The 21,093-nt window shown below is 46.3% G+C and overlaps 1 protein-coding gene across 4 annotated transcripts; it reads right to left on the reverse strand.

Moving 5' to 3' along the window:
- Positions 1 to 1,003: 1,003 nt before the first annotated feature.
- Positions 1,004 to 10,439, reverse strand: PICK1 (protein interacting with PRKCA 1). Of its 4 annotated transcripts, none has more exons than XM_015629446.2 (13): positions 10,374 to 10,439; positions 9,499 to 9,590; positions 8,823 to 8,934; positions 8,306 to 8,434; positions 8,116 to 8,182; positions 6,748 to 6,837; positions 6,298 to 6,351; positions 6,134 to 6,196; positions 5,662 to 5,795; positions 4,811 to 4,903; positions 3,930 to 3,980; positions 2,541 to 2,685; positions 1,004 to 2,288 (listed from the first exon to the last, which is right to left on the reverse strand). In XM_015629446.2, the coding sequence occupies exons 2-13, from the start codon at positions 9,537 to 9,539 to the stop codon at positions 2,047 to 2,049; spliced, it is 1,221 nt and encodes a 406-aa protein (XP_015484932.1). In that variant the 5' UTR covers positions 9,540 to 9,590; positions 10,374 to 10,439; the 3' UTR covers positions 1,004 to 2,046. The 4 variants fall into 4 exon arrangements, with proteins under 4 accessions (XP_015484932.1, XP_015484934.1, XP_015484933.1 ...); XM_015629448.3 differs by lacking the exon at positions 10,374 to 10,439 and adding an exon at positions 10,207 to 10,302; XM_015629447.2 differs by lacking the exon at positions 10,374 to 10,439 and adding an exon at positions 10,114 to 10,199.
- Positions 10,440 to 21,093: the final 10,654 nt, after the last annotated feature.

Below are 21,093 nucleotides of genomic sequence, written 5' to 3' on the forward strand. Positions count from 1 at the left end.
TGTCCCACCATACCTAACACCACTGTTTGAGCCAGTCATAGTTGTGACTTTGGGCTTTGTCCTACTCAAACTCGCTTAGAAACATCCCATGTGAGACTAAACCCCATAACAAACCCCAGATGCAAAACTCTGGGATAATGAGAGCAGCAGCAAGGGTGCTGCTGGGGCCCTGCAGGCATTCATCCAGCACTCTCAAAGCTTTTCCCCCCCACAAGGTAAGATTGCTGTTTCTGCTAGACCAAGTTGCTCTGCAGCTCTTTTCCCAGCAGTCCCAGGCTGGGTTTCCCTTATTCACTAGCATGCCCTCCAAGAAGGAGCTCACAACTTCCCAGAGGTCCAAGGTCTACAGCATGAAAACAACTGCCTTGTCAGCCAGGCTGGTTGCTAGAACAAGGTCTCCTCTGTTTCCTTGTCACAAGTCAACATTTCCCATTAAGCCTCCTGCTCTTAAATTTTTTTCAACAAAAGCAAATAAAAGCCCTTAGGGTATGAGATCTCGCTACAGACAGTGCTGCAAGATTCCCAGACCTCTTCCTAAAAACCCCAGCTATGCTGCTTTACACTTTGCCTCAATGGCTTTCAGGCAGACCCGCTGAAGCGTTTTCAGTTCCTCTCAACTGCTCCGTGTTTTGGCACAACAAACAACTCTGAAAGAGGATCAGGGACTTATGCATCAGCTGAAGCTTGTGATGCAACAGCTGAGCCGTGTGGAGAAGCTGGCCCTGGAGGGGCAAAGGGATGCCACCTTGGCAGGACTGAGGCACCTGGTGTTTCCCTGGGAAGCAAAAACGCAGAGAAACTGGTAGTACTGGAGGACTGGTATTGCTACAGCGTTTATAACTCTCTTCCTCTGGAAATCTGCGCTGCAGATTTGGCATTGAGATTATGCACCAGTATGAGAAGAAAAAAACGGCCAGCACATGACACCCTTCTTCCCAACGTTATAATTTAAGATTAAAACCAATGGAAGGTAAGCAAATAAATCTCTTACAGGAAAGGCATGAAGGACATGAAATGAAATGTCACATATTTATTATAGACAATAGTCACTACATCAGTCCTGTTTAAATTCTCCAGAGCAGCTTGACCATGGATGGTTTTTTCCAGGCACGCACAAGAGACGAAGAAGCTCCAAAAACAATCAAAGAGAAAAACAAATAAAAAAAAAAATCTTGATAATAAATTAATGCCCTTAAATAACTTCTCACGACCACTAGAATGTAATGACAGAGAAGTCAAAGTGCCTGCCCCAAGAAGCACACCACTCCCGGCAGTTGTGCAGCTCACTAACAGAGGAAGTGCCATCTGCATCTGGGATTGGCCCACAGGGATGGAGGCAGGGGAAGAGAAAAGGAAGGAGGAAAGAAGCAGTCTCACCTCAGCTTTCCTTTTCCCCCATCCCTTGTGCTAGGGAAGGGGAGGATAGCTGGGCTGCTGCTGGCTGGCCTAGAGGCAGCACAAAGTAGTTGTGCAGAGAGAAGAGCATGCTAGTCATTCTTTACACTAAAAAAATCCCAAAGCCTCTGCCTAAAGAGCATGTCTTCCTCTCTCCAGAAGGCTTTTGTCTTCTTCTTGTTTAAAGATGGGGTATTTCCATGACGGTCCTAAGATGGATCCTCAGAAGGAGTTTGAAGACAGCAAGCAGTGATGCTAACACTTCCCCACAGCACAAGGGGAGGATGGAAGGGGGCTGTTCTCACCATTTGTAATCACCTCCAAACCCTTAACCAACTTCCAGAGGGAAGTGGTGCTGCCCACGTGCTCAGCAGAGTCCTGCCTGCACAGAGGCACACAGCGGTGTGAGAGCGGCCTTTCCTCCCCAGACTGGGTAACAGAAGTCTCCAGGGGCAAAAAGAATATCCAGGCAAACAAGCAAAGGAAAAGAGAGGAAAGCAGAGGTTGGTCCCAATCCAACCAGCTACCCCACCCAAAGCAGAGGAGGAATCCCAGGCTGGACACACAGAGAAATAACGGAGGATGAATGGCCACGTGAAATACATGTTTTCGTAAGTCTGCAAAGTCCTCCCTCTGGCCATGCTGACACACTCAGGCATCATCAATGAGCTTCTCTCCATTTGTATCCTCCCTCCCGCTACCCTCTCTCTCGCTCTCTCCTTCTTCCTCCGCCCCATCTGTGTACGTGTCCTTCTGCCCATAGCTGAGAGTGGTGCGGGCAAGGTCCACCTCGATGGGAAAGACATCCGCGTCCCGGAGCACGGCGTAGCAGTCGTCATAGTACTTGGACATCGTGGAGACAAAACGCTGGAGCTGGAACACGATGTCCTGCACTGTAGTGGAGACATGTTGGGGGAAAAAGTGTGAAAACTTCCTTCCCAAACAGTGTGAAGGCTGTGATTAATTATCAGGAGATGTACCATCTCCTACACATCAATCCCTTTTGGCCCCTCACGGCTGATATCTCAGCTACAGCCACAAAGGAGTTCTTCAGCAAAGAAGAACTGAGCTGTCTTCTGAGCTGAGACAAAGGAGGAACAACAAAGGCCAAAGCCATGTCTGCGGAACTCAGTAGTGGCACCCACCATGTTTCTGGTCCAGGAGCTCTATTTTCTCTAGCACGTCCTTCCTCATCTTGGCAAAGCGCGTGCGGGCCTCCTGACGGCAGCGCAGGATGAGGCGGTACTCGTAGTTCCCAGTGCTGACCCGGTAGAGAGGCTCACCCAGAGCCTGCCAAAAACACCGTTTTAGAGACTCCCACAACAGTGCTTGCACACACAGCCTGCCTACCAATGTGGACTCACAATGACCTTGGGTTATTACAGACCTCTCAGGCACACGGGAACTGCTGTCAGGAAGCAGGAACCGTGAGGAACACTGAGCCATGTCAAAACTGGCGGTCAGTGGGGCCGCTCTGAAGGCCAAACACACACCAACCATGGTAAAGAAAAGCATCACTACTAAGCAAATGCAAAGGGACAGGGACCTTCCAGCCCAGCATGGAGAAGTGGCACGGCTTCTTACCTGGACTAGTAAGAAAGGCATTAAGAACAAGTTTATATCAAGCACACAAAAATTCTGGCCTCCTCTGTAAGGTTTGCCCTGTATTGATAGCATAGTGAATTACGTATCTACACAGGGAACCTGCTGGTATCTACAACCATCCAGACATAATGCTGGAAACCAAAAGAAAGCAGGGACCTATACATTGTCCTACAAAACACTTTGGTAAGGAGCTAGGTCTGTCAGAAATGAAGCATCATTCCCTTGCACCTGCAAACATAACATACAGAAAAATCCATGCCCCAATCTAAGGCTTGCTAACACACACTGCACGTGCCAAAACCCAAAGCTGTCGCTCTGCTGGGCAAGATGGGGATTCTTTCCTTTCCATTTTGAAGCAAACATAAAATGAAGGACTGGGTTAGGAGTCTGATTCCTTCCTAGCACTTGGGAACTAGGCATTCCAAAAAATTAAATGCCTGCTCTTAGGTTGATACCTAGGATAAAGAAAGAAGCTACTTTCATGCAGGGAAACTGGAATTTATGGGATACCTTTAGTTATTTTAAACAGAGCTGTTAAGGATTAAAGCCCTAAAACCCCTAACCCCCTATTGCTAAGAGAGATCCTTTAATCAATTTACTTCACTTAAAAATGCAGTTTCACATACATTTTGCAGCAGAAAAGCTAAATCTCCATTTCTCAGAAACAAGTCCAGAATTAATGATAAGCTGTACACTACACACAAATGGAATCTGTGAAGATAACACCTTAATCCTCCTTACATAACCTAACAGTACTTAAACACTGAGAAAAGCAACCACTGAGCAAACAAGCTGCAGTGCTTACCAGGCAGCATCTAAGGATCCCCTATTTCTAATACATTAAGAACAAATGTATGTAATTCCTTAGCATGCATTCACTAGTTGGATGCTGACAGGCACAGGAGTTTTGCAATTGTACTGATACTCACAATGCAGCTGTACTCTTCATCATCCATTTCTTTGACTTTCAGGCAGTAAGACTTTGCAGAATTAAAGGTTAAAAAAAAGAAAAAAGCAAAACAAGAAGGAACTATTAAAAATTAGAAACAACTTCATCATCACCCAATACCCATGAGGTTGTACTATTCCAAGCCTTCCTTCCTTCAGTAGAAAGGCTCTGAAGAAAGCACAGTAGGAGAAATCCTGTGTTCCTCTACTCTTTGGGAAAAGACAGTACAAGTATGAGATGGGAATAAATAAAGAAGGAAAGAAAAAGATTAAGGAAGAATTGATTAGGAAGAGATTCTGCTATATCCCCTTGCCTTAGGGCTGCAGCTCCAAGTACTTCTCTCAGTGGGTAAAAAGAAATAGATTCCTACAGTTACAGAATAGGCGCACTGAGCAACCTCACCCTTTTTGGGTAGAAAACAAGGGCTGAGTGGAATGGAGAAAGGAAAAAAAAAGGCAAGGTCTAAGTTAAAGCTAATATGATTTGACAGTTGTTTACTTCAGCTAAAGAAAGAGTCCAAAATTACCTGAAAAATATGGACTGGGGAGCACTTTAGGGGAGTTCAAGAGCCTAAGCTGAAGAGGAACTCTTCAGAAATAAATCAGGAAATAATTTTGATCATGTAGAAAATAAGCCATGTGGTACTTACTAGTGAGAAGTGCTAGGTTAAAAGCAGATGTTTTTTTATCTTAGTAGTCTGGCAGTAAACAAAGAACTGGAAAAAACAGGGCATCCTCTCATGGATTGTGGAAGGATGGATTTGTGATCACATAGGCTAGATGTGATTTCAGGATGATTCTATGAAAGTTAATTTCAACCAGCACTTAGGAATAAACAAAAAACAAAAAACAAGCAGCTCACCAAATATTCAAACTTGACATCCAGGTATTTTTTGATAGTCAGCCTTGTGTCAGGAATGGCTTTATTCAGATAGGTATTCAAGTCAGTGAGCATCTGCAAGGGAAACACCCTGTTGCTGAATTAGGATCAAAAAGCATGACTACGATTCAAGTGCAACATTCTACCCAGCACAGGTCATGAGGCTGCCTCGAGTTAACTCTTCTTTGAACCTCAGCATATTTGAAGAAAGATATTTGATCATGGCTCAGAATGGTTACAGCCTCCATTACTGTCACCAGCAAGTGGTTCCAGTGCTAGAAATGCCTGCCTCACTTCTAGCCTGGATTCATCTGCTTTTGACTCATTTTATTTTCAGCTGCAGCTCTCCCTGATTCAAAGTTTCATAACCCAGCACTGTCCATCCAACACAGCACTGAAAGTGATGCCCAAATCAACACTTAAATTCTCTCTTTGCTAAACGAAGTGCAGTGATCCCCTGGAGACTCTCACTCAAATATATTGATTGAAATTCTTACATTGCTCCTCAGTTGCTTATCTGAACTCTTTTAGTGACACAATGCAGTTATGGATACCAATATCATGTACTACACTGGTCACACTCCTCCCTCATCCCCAAAAGAAAAGGAGACGAATATACTCATGTGCAGAAGTCATGGGACAAGGTTGATATATTCATTATGTTACCTCTCAGGTTCTTTTCATTTTGAAGAGAATTCCCTGAAGGAAAGCAGACAAGGATCCTTCTTCCCACAATGAATGAACTTTTAAGACTACACCTTTAAAGACAGGCTTCTGCCTTTCTAGATTCCCCTCTTCTCCAAACTCTTTACTCCCTTGGCTAAATTCTTTACCGGCTTAATTGTTTTCAGAAGGTGAATCCCAAACTTCTCAATGTTGCGATGGGCATCAGCAAATTTCACAAAAGCTTCACTGGCCGCAGGTTGTGGCTCCCGTACGCCAATGACAGAGAAAACATCTCCAAATGCTGCATGAACAGAATAAATACAGACAGATGAATGAAGAGGTGAACCCCGAGAAAAATCTTATCTCCAGTATTAGAATTGCCTCCCATAACCACACAATTAGCTGTGGGATGATGCTACATATTCCCTAAATACCAGTGTTGGGCAGGGCATTTCCCCAATGTCTCATATGAAAGACAGAGCCTGTGTTAGCATTGGCAATGCAGCAGAGCAGCCTTTCCCAGCTCATTTCTGCAACCCTTTGTTTTCGTTGGGTGAGGGAATCACACAACTAAGTACAAACAAAAACTCCTGAAACTGAAGGTCAAAGATTTGTGCTCCTTTGCTCGAGATTCCTTACCTCTGTGTGTCTGAGATAGCTCAAAAAAAGCCCTGAGAAGACTCTTGGTGTGCTCTGTCAAACCTGTGATGGAAGTCAGAAAAAAAACATGTAAGTCACTTCACTGAAACACAATGAAAGCATCGTTCTCTCCCATCCGGAGTCTGATGGAATGCCAAGTTTACCTTTGTATAACTCTGCAGTTCTCTCCAGCTCCTCTAATCTCTTCACTAGTCCATCTAAATAGAAGCAAGAATCAGAATACAGAATTACAAGTAACATTCAGGACATGGTTAAGACCTGATTGGGTGGAAAAATACTGGTTTCATATATTTGGTTCAAATTTCCCTTGCCCCCTTCATGCCTGTCCTGTGATACAACATGGGAAGCTTTTAAAATGACTGAAAACTAATTTTATGGTGTGGAGTCATGACCTATAGGCATTCACTAAGTTGGTCCCTGCTTTAAATTAATCTGACCTAAGATAACATTTAAGTGGCCACAAGGACAGGCTATATCACTCAGGAAGGGCAGAGCCAATCACAACAGCCAAGGCAGAGCAGAAGAATAAAAAGTAGGCAAACACAGGAGAGTAAGTGCTCCATTATGAAAATGTCCTCCTGGACAATACTTACCATTGCAAAGTATGGCTCGGCTTAACCCCAGGGCATCGGCTGTCCCTGAGCTCATGTTCTCTACCAGTCGGTGCTTTACCTTCTTCAACACTACCAAAACAAAGTTACAAACAAGCAGCAGGGTCACTTCCATGAGCGTGAAACGCTCACCAGCACATTTCACTGTTTTTCCAGGCACTGGATAAACTGCAGTTAACTCAGTACTGAGGCAGCAAGAAGAAAGAATAGCACAGAAACGGGGCACTCTGGTCCAGCCACACATAACACATATTCTGACTTGCCTATCTGCTCTGCCCTCACATCCTAAACACTTCAATCAATAGAGCTCCAGCAATTCTTCTGGTAGACTGTCCCAATCAATCACTTTGCTACAATCAAAGCACTGATCTTGATATTTGGAACAAAACCTTGCTTATGCTGTCTGCTGTATTGCTTCAGCTGAAGTCAGGAGATGAGGCTGAAAGACAATCAGGACTTAATGCTCAGTGTTGTCTCTTTCCCTACTTTTACTTTTTGAATCCTCATTAAACCCTTTGGCCACCTCTTGATAGAATTTCTGTCTTTGGTGGTCATACATTGCAAACTACTAGAGACATCTTTGCCCTCCTTGGAACCTGATGACTCAGCCACCTTTATTTACAAGCAGACTTGCCTGCAGATCCCAAGAATTCAGCTGAAGCCATAGTGTTCTGGAAAATACCATATTCTCATCACATTTCTGTTTTCCCAGAAATACATCTCACTACTCACAATTTCCCAGAACTACTGTCAATTTATTAGCACCATAATCACCAGGAAAAGAAATGAGAGCAAAGAGAATGGATAGATTTTGCTGAAAGTGAGAAAGGCAGACCATATAAAGGAGACAGATGTGTAGGCTTAGTTCAAAACCAGACACTTTGTTTTAGCAATAAAGGCTCTCCTCTCTCCCATAAAATTTATGTTTGTACAAAACTCAGTGTAAATAGGTATTTCATCACTGTTCTCCAAGCTTAGAAATCACCACCAATGCCTTTCAATTGACACATTTCTGTGTACATCTAAAAACAGGTCGGCATAACATGAATTAAAAATAAATTAATTAAGTTATTATGCAGTTGAGATTCATCATCCATGCTAAAAACACAGCACAGAAAAACAAGCCTCCTACAACAACAGTTAAATCTTGACTTAACTTTCAAGCCTATTTCAGAAAGTCAGGGAAGGATTTTTTTTTTAAGCCTGTAACTCTCTTTGACAGTATCCATTTGAAAACTACTGAGTTAAGAGCAAAAAACAAAACAGAATTTTACTTTGGTTTTAGCTGGGACCAATCTTCCACCCTTCCACATCAGTTTAACACTCTAGGGAGAAAGAAACCAGTCTTACCAATATCCAAAGACTTGCCCTGCTTTGGGTCAGCCTGAAGCTTGTTGTAGTGTATTGTCACTTCTCCCTGCAGAAAGAGCAAATGCCAAACATCTGTGCTGGAAGCAGGCAGCTGTGGCTTCCTTTACCCAAGGACAATAAGCTGCCAACTATGACCCAGAAGCTCCAGTGTCCCTCTCCTACCTCTCACCTTTACCATCTGTATCATCTTGGCCACCTCCACTTTGGTCTTCCCTTTGACAGATTTCCCGTTGACTCCTGTGATTTCATCCCCGGCTGCTACGGTGCCGTCTAAGGCTGCTGGGGTGTTATCAAACACCTAAGACAGAGCACAGGCAGTCTGCAATCAGGAGAAAGGCTAATGCAGAGCTAAAGACTACAAACCAAGAGGTGGACTAGTCATCTTGTTCTTGCCCCTGGGATGTGCCTCCTCTAGCACAGGATTTCCTGATGTTGGGAATCTGCTGTCACACTGCTCCCCTGGGAATTCTAGCATGATCTCCAAGGAGTAAGATAATTCCAGAAGGCCTAATTGAATTCTTCCACACCTACCAGGTACAAGAGTAAGGAAATCTTTTCACTGAAAAGTGAGATGTCATCTCCCACTTTGAGAAAAAAAAACAGCATAGAGCTCTCTCCACACTTCCCATCTCTCAGGACAACATTGTTTTTAAAAGATGGCTTATTTTTCTTCCCCAGGTGCCCACCTGGACAATGTAGAGACAGGGGCAGTACTGTGCTCCTCCTCCAATGCTGATCCCAATCAGGTTCTGGGAGTCCTTCTTCAGGGTCACTGTCCCAGGTACAGTGGGGATGCCCCTACAAACAGAACGGAATAACTGAACTTAGGCAGAGCTGCCTGCATATGAAACAACTCTGCTATCTGAGTCAGTACAAATGGAAAACATCATGAGCACTGCACATCTGAACTCATTCCTTCACCTCTGCCACTGAGTATAACAGCATGGGAGATACCTGTGCTATCTTTTTCTTGGGACTGATTGCCTGCAAGGATTAGAGGTGGAAGAGACACCCTCATCCATCGCTAGGCACTGAAGAAACACTACCATGCTTTAATGTTTCCCCTGCACTTAGTGCCAGAGTGAGAGGACAACTTGCACAACATAAACGTGATGCAAATCAAGTGCTCTATGTTAAATGCAAGGCAGTCACTCTGCAGAGCAACGCATTCTCCTTTGCTCACCAGCACTGCAATGCCTCTTCCCCAGTCTCCAGAAGGAGCAAGAAATCAGCACTGAACAGGAAGTCTGATGGTCAGCACAGTGTCAGGCACAGGTAAATTTATCAACTCTCATTAGATCTTGGCTGCAAAGCCTACTTATATTGTAATAAACACCAGGAAAAGATATGTGAAATACTCACAGCTTATCTTCCTCAATATCATAGTCCAAATCTGCAAACATTGTTTTGCTTCAGTGGAGCCCGTTTGTCTGAACCTGCTTATTCCAAACTCCCTAGGAAGAAAGAAGAGAATAAACCAAATAAATGAATTATCCCAATAGGAAAACACAGAGAACCAACCTGTCACCCTTATTAATCTCCTTCTACTTTTTTGGAATGCCACATTGTAGTCTCTGCTTTTATATCAAAAGATGAAAAAGGAGTCAGGTGTCCTGGTTCTCTCCTCGAGAAGAAAGTCCTCGAGTTTGAATGCTGCATGTTCCAAACCCAAGACTGACAAAGGTGCAGCATTTCCAAAGCACACAACAAAACGTGGTCCCTTTCCCGAACCTGCTTCTTCCCACGCTCGACCTGCACCACGGCTGCTAAAAACACTCAGTTTTATCCCCGACATCCATCACACATCTCCATGTTCTCGACTTCACAGCAAGTCACGTCACTTTTCGACGTTCACCGCCACTATCGGCAGGCCGTGCTCAAGTTTTCCACCGAAAGCCTCATTATTTCCCCATGCACAAAACCCCTTCCCATTTAATTTCGGGCACTAATTAGCTGGCACGTTTGAGTACCGCCCACCCTTCGGCGGCGTCCAAGGCACGCTGACACCGAGAAGGTGGTCACCTCCACCGCACCCCACCCTGAGGGACCAGGGCTTCACCGGCTGCTCACCGTGCCGCACCCCCGAGACGGGGCCGGGCAGGGGCTGCGGGCCGGGCAGGGGCTGTGGGCAGTGCCCGGCCGGGCAAGGGGCGAGCTCAGCCGCCGCCCCACCCCGCCCGGCGGGACCGTCCCGGGGGCAGCCGCGGGGGGGCGTCCCTGAGGGGCCCCAGGCTCACCGGAAGCGGCCGCGCGGCGCCGTCAGCCCCCGCCGGCCACGTCACCGCCGGCACCGCCCGGAAGCGCCCGCCCGAGCCCCGCCCCCCGCGCGCCCTCCGCGTTGCCATGGGGACGGGAGGAGCGGGGCCCGGTCGGGCGGGAGAAAAGGAGGCCCGGGAGTGACCTGGTCATTCTCCCGTTCCCTGAAAGGAGGCTGCAGCCAGGTGGGGATTGGTCTCTTCTGCCAGGCAACCAGTGGCAGGCCAAGAGGGCATAGTCACAAGCTGCACCAGGGGAGGTTTAGGGTGGACATTAAGAGAAATTCCTTCGCGGAAAGGGTGATTGGACACTGGGATGGGCTGCCCAGAGAGGTGGTGGGTTCACTGTCCCTGGAAGTGTTTAAGGAAAGACTGGATGTGACACTCAGTGCCGTGATCTGGGTGACCCAGTAACGTTTGGTCACAGGTTGGACTTCATGATTTCAGAGTTTCTCCAACCTAATTGATTCAGTGATTCTGTGAAATTGGTTGGCACAATCACCCCTACTGCTGGCAGGCCAGGAGCGACCCGAGGAAGCATCGGATGCCAGCGGATGTGGAAGCCAGTCAGCACAACTGTGTGCAAAACCAGTGTGTGCGGCAGGATGGCCAGGCTTCCACGCGTTCCTCTCCTCTGTGATGTGCGTGGGGGCAGTGGTTGGGCCTTCAAATGGTTCTCCTGCCTCCATCATGACAGCACCACCACTGGGAGAATGCTTTGATTTCCCAGAGAAATGTGGTTGCCTTGTTGCCTTATGTGTCATCTTTTCTAGCTGCTTCTGAGCAACTGCCAGGCTGCCAAACCCGACTTACTGACGCAGATAAAAAGAAAAAAAAACCACCCCAACATTGTACTCTTTGAACTGAAAACTCCTCTGTGACTAGGAACAGGGACTGGCCCATGGCGATGACCTCTCTTGCTGGCTGAGAGGGTAGTCAGTGTTTGTGGTATGCAGCCCCGTGAGCCTCTTGTCTGCATACATCAAAAAACTGACTGAAGCCACCCACAATGCTGGACTACAGGGGGAAAGAGTGCGTTGTTAATAATCATTTTGAAGTCCTGGGTCTAAGATGTGATTTATTTATGAAGGGAAGCTGAATGAGAAATGCAGTCCTTCAGGTGGGAGCTCTCTGAAGAAAAGAGACTGACATTCTGACCTTGGCCACTGACGGGAGTTTTACATCAGTGAGGCTCTAGAACTGCTGAGCCAGACTCTGATCTCTGCACGAAGAGCTTGCTGGGGCTTGGCAGTGCAACAGCACTTGACTGTGGCTGAGGGTGATACAGAGAAGACAGAACCAGATTCTAAGGGGTTTTGCACAGCTAAAGACCAGAGAAAGGGGCTGCAAGTTGCAGGGTGGAATTACAGTGCAACAAAAGGAAAAAAAAAAAAAAAAGATCACTATGAGGGTGGATAAGCACTGTTACATCAGCCCAGAGAGGGGGTGGCCCTAGAGACAGTGACAATTTAGCTGGACAGATTCTGCGATGCTGCGGTCCTGAGAGAGAACCTGCAAAACAAGCAAAGGGGTCATCCCGCAGAACCCTCCCTAAAGCTGACAGCTAATACAGAGAGCTGCTTAAGCAAATGGCACACGGGCAGGACTCGAGCCCGCTGTCCGTCCCACGCCCCGGCAGGACTGCTCCGGCTGTCCCCGCGCCGTCGCCCGGGGGCTTGGCAGGGTGGCCCCGGCCACCGGCTGGGCTCCTTTTCTAAGGATGGAGCGTCACCGTGTGGTCACTGTCCAAACTGCTGCTGCAGGAGGGGGCCTGGATTCAGGGTTTGCCAAGGTGGGATATTTCTCCTGTTTTACTGCAAAGTGGAAAAAAGACGATTTTCACACATACAGGAGAACACTTGAATAATGAGAATCATTTTCTTGTGCCCAAGGGGATTTCTCAGAGCCTTGTGCATTGACTGGGTATCAGACTGGTTAAAAGAAGTTGTAGGACCTCATTTCTCTTGCTGTTCACTTCTGCTACTACAGCTGCAAGGGAGATGAACAAGCAGCGAATGTTTCCTTTGCTGGCAGCTCCTGCCATTCAAAAGAAAGACAGTAAGCAGAACTCACCCGAGGTGAAAAACTAGACCTGCTGACACTAACAAGGCCAAAACCTGTAGGTTTGATTGAGCCTTGTTTTGTGCTGCTCCAGTGAAGTGTGTGCGTTGTGCATGTCCTTCAGTACATCCCTGAAGCATCAGCCTTTGTACACGTGTGCTGACTGACCCTGCCTTTTGTGCACAGCTGCCCCAAAGTGTCCAAGATCGATTGGATTCTCTGTCTGAGATGGAGATTGAATCTGCATGTGCCCTAAAGCCATGTCTGTCTCAATAGTAGAAATCCAGCTGATTACCTCCTCCCAAGGGGAAAAGTAATGAATTGCTGATGAAAATGGTTACTTAAAATCCAAAAAAGTAAGATTAAGCCAGCATTTAAAAAAATCCCAGGAAGCTGTTAATTTTCAAGAATAGGCCTGATTAATTGTATCAAGAATTTGAAATGCAGCTTTCTCTTGAAAATTTGGCTCACTGCTTACAGTCTACCAAGATGGCTTCAATCAAGAAGGCTTAGTTTGCACATACAGAGATTTTTTTATCCCAAAGTACACAATCCATGAAAACTCTGAGAATCAAAACTGCCTTCTTCTTGTCTTTCATCACGTGTAATAAGGAGTCTGCTAGCAGATCACACGTTGCATGACTGGTTAGCTTCTTGGCACTCAGATATATTTCTGTGTACTGGGGCTGTGCTGAATCTCATGTTTCTGGCTGCTTTTCTGCTACTGTTTTCAGTGTCAACACAACTAACTTTGGACTAACATCCTTCTTGACTGCTGTCCCTTGAGCCATGTTGTCTGTTTCAGGGGGAACTTTCAGTGAGTAAATGTGGGGATTGTATTCCCTGCCCATCACTGCACAGCCTGCTTGCCCTTTCCCTGCCCCACTTCTGCTGGGTGCTGCAAGCACTTGCAGCAGCCTCTGTTTGGGGCAGGTGGGACATGGCCCTATTGGGGTGGAATAGGGGGCTGCTTTCAGTGGGTGTCTTCATTGTCCTTCCTCTGAAATTTCCTGCATTTAGGATTCTCCGAGGTTTATCCAGAGGGAAGCTGGGGGAAATGGACAAGGTTCTGTGGCAGATGCATTGTATTTCCACATGCATCAAGTATGTTTCAGTGCCCCTGGACTTTGTCCCCACAGATTTCTTCTCCCAATCAAGTAGATAAGTCTCAGGAGTATCTGGTGCAGCTCTATGAAAAGCAGTACTCTATTACCTCTGTGAAAGCATTACTTACAAAATCAGTACTTGCAACCTGAAAAACCTTAAAGGCAACTTAAAGCCTAATGGGTTTTCTGAGACCCTGCAGGTGGAAAGCACAAACTCTGGTTTGGCTGATCATTTTTTATTTGTAAGGCAACTTTAAGCCTTTCCAACCCAGGGACATGACTACACTCTGTTGCACAGCCCAGGGGCACTACTGGTCTGGCAAGGCGCTATCAAAGCTTGTGGTCCTTGGGATGAGCCCTTGGGATGTTGAGCTCCACAGCAGAATAGCAGCAGGGCATACAGGGGACCATATCTCATGAGCAGTAGCAGAGTGAGGGGTGGGAAACAGGCAGAGACTTGCCCTCATTATGCATGGGTCTAACATGCCCAATTACCCCATCCTCTCCTCACCTCTGCAATGTAAAAGACTGTTGTTGAGAGTGGTCATAATTCATGGTGAACACCCTGCCTCCCCCTTACTCCTTTCACACCCACTGCTCTCCATTTTCCTTCCAGAAAAAAATGTGTCTTTGATGAAATGAAATGGCTCAGTCAAAGAGCCCCTCAAATGGTTGGGGACCCCTGCAGTTGGCCACCCTTGCCCACTTCCCAGCTCTATTTCTGGCTGAGTTTGGAGTTTAAGTGGGCTGACCTTGTGCCCTGACTGCCCTGAGGGTCAGTGATGAAAGCGGATGGAGGCTTCACAGTCAGGTCTCTTGTGTGTGACTCTTTTGTTCCCAGGACAAGGGTGTGCAGTGCCTGGGACAGTGCTTAATTGTCTGGGGGCACTGCTTTACCCGTCATGCCCTTCCCCGGGTGGCCCCAGCCCTTCTTGCTCATGCGTGGGAGGGAGGCAGCTTCCCCACTCAGGGTAGGGAGGAGGAAGCAGAGTTTGGATTGCTCAGGATAATTTCTGGCTGTTTATCAATCTGTGTAATCAACTTTGTGGAGTGCCAGAAAGCAGAAAGAGAAGTTAAAAAAAAAAATTACTTCCTTGCATTTTGTGACTCCTGTCTGTCACTAGGAATATCCTCCATTGTCCTTCTGTGCAGACCAGAGCATCACCTTGTCCCAGCCAGCTCCTGCATCCATCCACTGAGGTCCACAGGATTCATCCTGTCACTAAGACCTCCCTCTGCCCTTCTACAGGTGTTTAATGAGGAAAGTCTAGTGTCAGGCCTGAGGCATTTGGCTTAGTCCAAGTGGAGGCAAAGGGTTCACACCAGGGAGGGCAAAAACTTTGCATTGATCTTGTGTGTGTGCAGGGCTGGATACATTGGGATTTCTGGAAAGCTTTTTTTTTTTATTTTTTATTTTTTATTTTTTTGTTAGATCTGAGCTGGGGATCACACCTGGCACTGCCCTGAAGACATGCAGAGGAGTGGTGGTGTAGGTATGCTTGGGCAGGGGAAGGAAGCTGGACAACCTGTGGGCATGATGATAAAGAATTGAAGGTTTACAAAGGCTTGCCTGGTGGAGTTGGTCAGTAGAGCTCAGCACAATCATGTAGGAAGCTTTGTACCAGTCAATACCTCTTTGGCTGCCCCCTCAGAATATTTCTTTTCACAACAAGTCCTTCCTGTGCTTCACATCTTCCTTAGAGCTGGAGACTGGGGCAGGAGCCTCCACAGCAGGCCCTCCCCTCTGCCATTTCGGGGAGTGACTGTGCAGAGGAAATGGATAAAAGGAGCCCAGGGTCAGGGTTTAATTACCCCATTGCGTGCAGGGACGAGTGATGGACAGAGACTGTCAGTGGGTCACTGATTAGCTGCCACAGAGCAGACAGAGGAGCTGGGAAATGTGATGAGCCCCTGGGACAGGCCAGTGTTGGGGAGAGCTGTGAGACGTGGAGATGGCAGCTTGTTGTGAGAGACACTTTTTCTTTTAGTTGTTTCCCCAGTCTTTCATCCCACTATTTGTCCCCAATCCATCAGGAGTCCTGTGGGCTAAAAAGTCTCCTGCTGTGCCGTGACTGCTTCACTGGTTAGGGACAAGTTGCTGCTGGGGTGACAGGTCCCCTGGGGGGATGGAGAAGAAGGGATGTCTCCTGCCAGCTGTGATGATCTCTTGTCTCCCTGTGGCAAGGTGGCAAGGAAGGATGGAGGCAGGGGAGAAGGGAAGGACTAATGGGGGAAGGAAAGGAGGAAGGCTGAATGAAATGGCTGCTGGCAGGTGAGGTGTAATACACAGACAGTGCTCCTCTGTGCAGAAGTGCAGTTCTTCAGTGAGATCAGCCCAACAAAAGTGCAAACCAGGCTGCCTGTTTTCAGCCCCACTGCATAACCACTGCCTGCTTGGAACATGGCTGAATGCTTCAGGTAATAAATCTGTCTGGCATCTGTTGGGTCTGGGACTGAGAGAGACCAGTTTTATTCTCTTGGCAGATTTGGTGACCTGGTTTTGTGTAGCAATATGGAGAAGAAGCAAATTTCAGCAAGTCTTAACTCTTCTGCTCCTAATTCTGCCTTCTTTCTTTCCCACACTCATATCAAGCCCTTGTTCCTCATCATGCTGTCTCTGAGCCCAGCCTCCCTTTTCCCACATTTAGAGAACTCAGTCAGCTCATATCCCTGACCCTGCCCTCAAGTCCTGCCATGCAGTGTCACACCTCACACTCAATCTTCTTCCACCAGTCTTGTTACCCTTGGTCTCAAAGCTCCTCTTTCTTCTCCTTTTCTCTACAATCCCTAATTGCATATCCTCTTTTGGAGTCTGACCTTCAATTTCTACTTCCATTCACAGTTGTCCCCCCAGGTCCTGCTTCCTATGTTCACTCTCCCTATAGCTCCTACCCTTTCCTCTCCCATTCTTGCTTTTCCTCACTCATCCTTTATCCCTCTTTCCTGTTCCCTTCACCCCTGATCTCCCAGGGTTGTTTGCATGAATCGTTTCTGGAATCATGAGATCACTGTTTTTTTTCTGTCTCTGTCAGTGGGAACATCACATTAAGGAGCATGGATAAGTGACCGGGGGCCATTGGGGTGACTCTGGCACCCCCTCTCCCCACCATCCCTACCCCCCTCTTCTTCTGTATCAAAGGAAGCTTTGTTGTCCAAAAGCAGAAAGAGAAAAGCAGATAAAAAGGCGGAACATGTGATCTCATTGGCTTTATTTAGACATCCAGCTATTCCTCCTCTCTTTTCTTGATTCATCCAAAATTATCTAAGTAAGAATCCATAACCCATCCTTGGGCTTCTCATTTGTGAAAGAGATGGTAGTAGTTTCTTTTTTCCAAAGGGACTCCAACAGCTGACCTCTTGGTCTGCACAGGGTGCAAAGATGACCCTGATGGGGCTCTCTAGACAGTGTAACGCCTTTGATTACAGTAGTCTTCGCATCAGGAGCGTGGCATCCCAGCATGTGAAGTAGAATTGAAGCAGGGAGAAGCAAAGCCTTTTCCTTAGAGTTTCACCATTGTTTTGTGTAGAATTCCAAGAGTATCCAGCAATGCATTGCTTCATCAGGGGCACTGCTTGGTGGGGAAGTTTAAATTTGCAGCGTTAGATGCATAACGTTTGAATTAATGAGCTTCTGGATCTTTCAGGGACTTGTTTTTTTGACAAGGGCAAAATTCTTCATGTCAGGGTGCTTCAGTTGCCTTTTGTGATGGAGATGATCAGTGTCCTGGCAAGCACCATCTACACAGAGCGACTGTGGGAGCAGTGGAGCACAGCTGAGGTTGCAGGAAGAATCTCTGTGTCTTTGTTGGGATTCATTTAGATGAATCCAGGAGGCAGGAAAAAGGATTATTGTATATTCCTTTGTTGTTACATATTGGATGAGTTTGAGGCTTTGCAGTGAAAGCTGCCCTGCACACTGCCTTCAAAACAGTATGGTTGACTAAGCAAAAATCCTTATTGTGGGCAGAGCCTTATGAATATAAAGAGTTGGTCAGTGCATCATTTTCATGATGTTTTAACCAGCTTGGTTAAAATCCACCAGACAAGAAGTCCTTCTAATATGGGAATATAATGGCCCTTTTATCTATAGTTCATTCCCCTTCTCTACAGGAGCAAAAGTTCTCTGCATAACGCCTTACATCCACTGCTTTGTATGTGTGTGTGAGAGATGTGGCTAGGGCTGAAATTTAATGATTGTTTCAAGAACCTTCCAAAATAGTTAAGGCACTAAATGGGAGAAGAGTGCAGAAAGCTTGGCAGATGGACACAGGCAGTATATACCATTTTCATCTAAAGCATGACATGGACTGAGATCAACTCAAGGACAAAGGGTGGTCAGAGGAGTGAAGAGGGTCAGTAGAGAAGAAAGGCAAAAGGATTTGCATCAGGTGAGACTGAAGAATTTTATTTTGTTGCAGAACACAGTATCAGTGAAGTATATACCCAAATGCTGTGAAAGGAAGGGAGGTGGGAATTTGGCTAAGGAATTGTTTCTGTAGCAGAAAGGTCATTGTAGAAGTTGCGGTGACTTTGGCATCATGTGATCTTTTACATATCTTTGTACGTGTAAGGTGACTCAGTGAAGCAGTATGTGCAAGGAGACTATAGCTGGAAGGAAGCCTGTGGGAATGCCTGAAGTATAATTTCAATGGGGTGTGGGAAGACGTGATGTTCATGGGGATTTGCCACAGCTTTTCTGTGGTGGGAGATCATGCCTAAGAAGATTTACAGCAGCAGTGAAGGGAAACTATACAACCCATCCAACAGAGAGTGTTAGCTCCAGCTTACAACCAACTGAATCAGTAAATGTGGAGGCAAGAAAGAGACTCTTCTTGTGCCTCTCATGTGTTTTTTAATGAATGCCGAGTTCCCATGAAAATTTAGACTCATCATAGCTGCTGCATGACTCCTGCCAGTTCTGGGTCCCTATCATTTGATTTTCGTGAAACAGGCACCATGACTCAATTTACAAGATATTTCCGTTAGCATGTTGGGCTGATTCAACTTACATGTTTGTCTGACTCATTCTTCCCCATCTCTAAGAGAAGCCCAATGGAAGCAGAGGGGCCTTCACATGGATGCTCAAGGTCACTATCAGATAATAGGTGAAGAAATGTTTGCCATGACCAAGCTATGGTCATTTTTTGCCATTCCTTAGTCACTTGGCAGCCAATGGAAGGAAGAGGCGAGAGCAGGGTGGGGGAGAATAAATGAGACAGAGGGATGAGAACAAAAGATTCTTTTGTGGTACAGAGAGAGAGAAAAGGGAAAGCATCACCAAATGCCCAGAAGCCATGTTTGTAACAAGAGACCTATTCTCTCAGCTACTTGGAAAACAACTTGGAGTAAAAGGCCCTGGTTGAATTAACCCTTAATGGAGGCGATTTACTGAGCGTGCAGAGGCATGGCCATGGGAGACGTAATCTGTGTGGTGAGGTAGCAGTCTTGGTTCTTGGGCAATTTAAAACAACGATTCGTTGTCTGGGAAGAGGAGCTAGGGATGATATAAAGCACCTAGGGATGGGTGGTTTGACCATACTCAAGTTTTAAAACGCCAGATATCCTTTTTTCATTGGAGCTTTGGTTTTGGAAGAGATCACCAGAGGGGTGATCTCTGCAGCATATGAGGTGATGACTTTTCTATTGATGTTTTTCCTAGGAATGCTATGGAGTAAGGAAAACACCACCCCTAAAATATATGGCTTACTGCATCATAATCTTGTCTCATCACAGCCTCTGTGAATTCAGGTTCTATTGCTGGCCTTCAAAAACTCTCTCCTTACACATTGTGTCTCTCTTGCTCATGTCTTGGTTCTCCCTCTGACTGAGAAAATTAGGGGAATTAGGGGTTCTCTGTACAAACTAATTGAAAGCATGCCAAGTCATCCATTTCCAAAGAAACAACCATCTTTAATTCATTGTGAACTCCCTCCCTTAGCCTCCTCCACGTTCCTTATATAGAATTTTCCTCTTTAATTGAGTGGATCTTTGGGTGAAAAGAGACTCTGGGCTGGTGGTACCAGAAAAAGCTCCACTCAAGGAAAGAGAATCTGCACCTATTTGAAGATAAACAGGGGATATCAGCATATGCCATGTCAGTTTGACTGCAAGCTTGTTTCTGGGTACTCTAAAGGAGCGAGACAGACAGATCTCAAAAAAAGCTTCTTCTCCTCATAACAGTGCAGGAGGGACAGCACCTTGCCTCTGGAGCCTCCTAATACAGTGCCAGGCAAAGGGGTGCCAAGAGCAGTGGAAAGCTATTTCTCCTCTCTGTTTCATCATCTCCCCAGCTCAGGAGCAGTGTCCTCCCATCATGGGTCACCCATCCCCCTGGCCTGATGGCACAGATGGGGAGGATGCAGTGGGTGCCCCTGGATCCCGTGGTCAGGTGGGCTGCCAAGCGGATGTGAGATGCAAACAGCCTTACAACTGTGCTTTCGTAAATAAGCCATCACATGGGACTCGTGCATGTCTGTTAGAGCAGCAGTTTGAAAACCAGGAAAATCATGTGGCAACAGAAGTCTGCGGGCTCCCAGCCCTCCCCCACACCCTGACATTCTTGCTCCCTTTCCTATCTCTCTCTCTCTTACTGAGATGGTAACCTCAAAAGCTGAGTTAGTGAGAGTTTTGCTCTCACTAAACTCATCCAGGGCTTTGGGGTATTTGTGTTGGCATTTGGTGTTGGCGTTCAACCTACCTGTGCTACTCAGGCCACCTGTGCTGTGTGATGTCCCCTGCAAGCCTGCCAGGGGAATTTGCAAACTCAATCTCCTAAAGGGATTGAAGGACATTTACCCAGAGGGGATGTTAAATATGATTAAACCCATTGCTCAATGGGATTTTCACTATTGCAGGTAAGTCTGGCAGAAATTGTCTTTTTCTTGGCAGTATGGTTTTAATACCTGATGGGCACTTACTGGAGTTACTTGTAAGGTCAGGAGAGAGTTCTGGAGTTTGTAAACTAAAAAGAAAAACCTTCAACTTCTCCACTGCTGCCTCACATAACTCATTCACAGTAGCACAGCAAAGCAGGAGTTTCAGAACATTGAGACCTCAGCTGAGCTAAGAGATGGTGTTCTGTGAACAAAAAATGCTAATACCATTGTCAGTTAATGCAGATCTTTGAGCCTTGGCTCCACTCATGGCCTCCTATTATAACTGCGGTCTTAGATGTATACGCCAACCAGCCTCGCTGAGTGCAAAGAACTCAGAGACAGGAAGGAACTGAGGGATTTATTGAGCTGTGCCCAGGTGAGGCTCTACCTGTCCCATTGTCCTAGCACTTGGGTGCTGTTGTTGATTACACCTTCTTCTGCCATACATTCCTCTAGCTATCATTTCCTCTAAGCTGGCTTTTCCTAGCTTAGAAGCTCAGGATCTGAGTCTACAGTTCATAAGATCTTTACTTTTTCTTGAATTATGGATTCCTCCCAGTGCACTTCTCTTCTCTTCTCTTCTCTTCTCTTCTCTTCTCTTCTCTTCTCTTCTCTTCTCTTCTCTTCTCTTCTCTTCTCTTCTCTTCTCTTCTCTTCTCT

Source organism: Parus major, chromosome 1A (genome assembly GCF_001522545.3).
Source record: "Parus major isolate Abel chromosome 1A, Parus_major1.1, whole genome shotgun sequence".
Classification (NCBI taxonomy): domain Eukaryota; kingdom Metazoa; phylum Chordata; class Aves; order Passeriformes; family Paridae; genus Parus; species Parus major.

What these genes read in the sequence shown, in the direction of transcription:
- PICK1 (XM_015629446.2), bottom strand. Translation starts at nt 9,539, where the DNA reads ATGTTTGCAGATTTGGACTATGATATTGAGGAAGATAAGCT. An exon ending in AGATGATACAGATGGTAAAG is followed by an intron (nt 8,183 to 8,305) that starts GTGAGAGGTAGG and finishes CTCTTTCTGCAG; the next exon opens with GGAGAAGTGACAATACACTA. An exon ending in GCTCCTGGACCAGAAACATG is followed by an intron (nt 2,289 to 2,540) that starts GTGGGTGCCACT and finishes TCTCCACTACAG; the next exon opens with TGCAGGACATCGTGTTCCAG.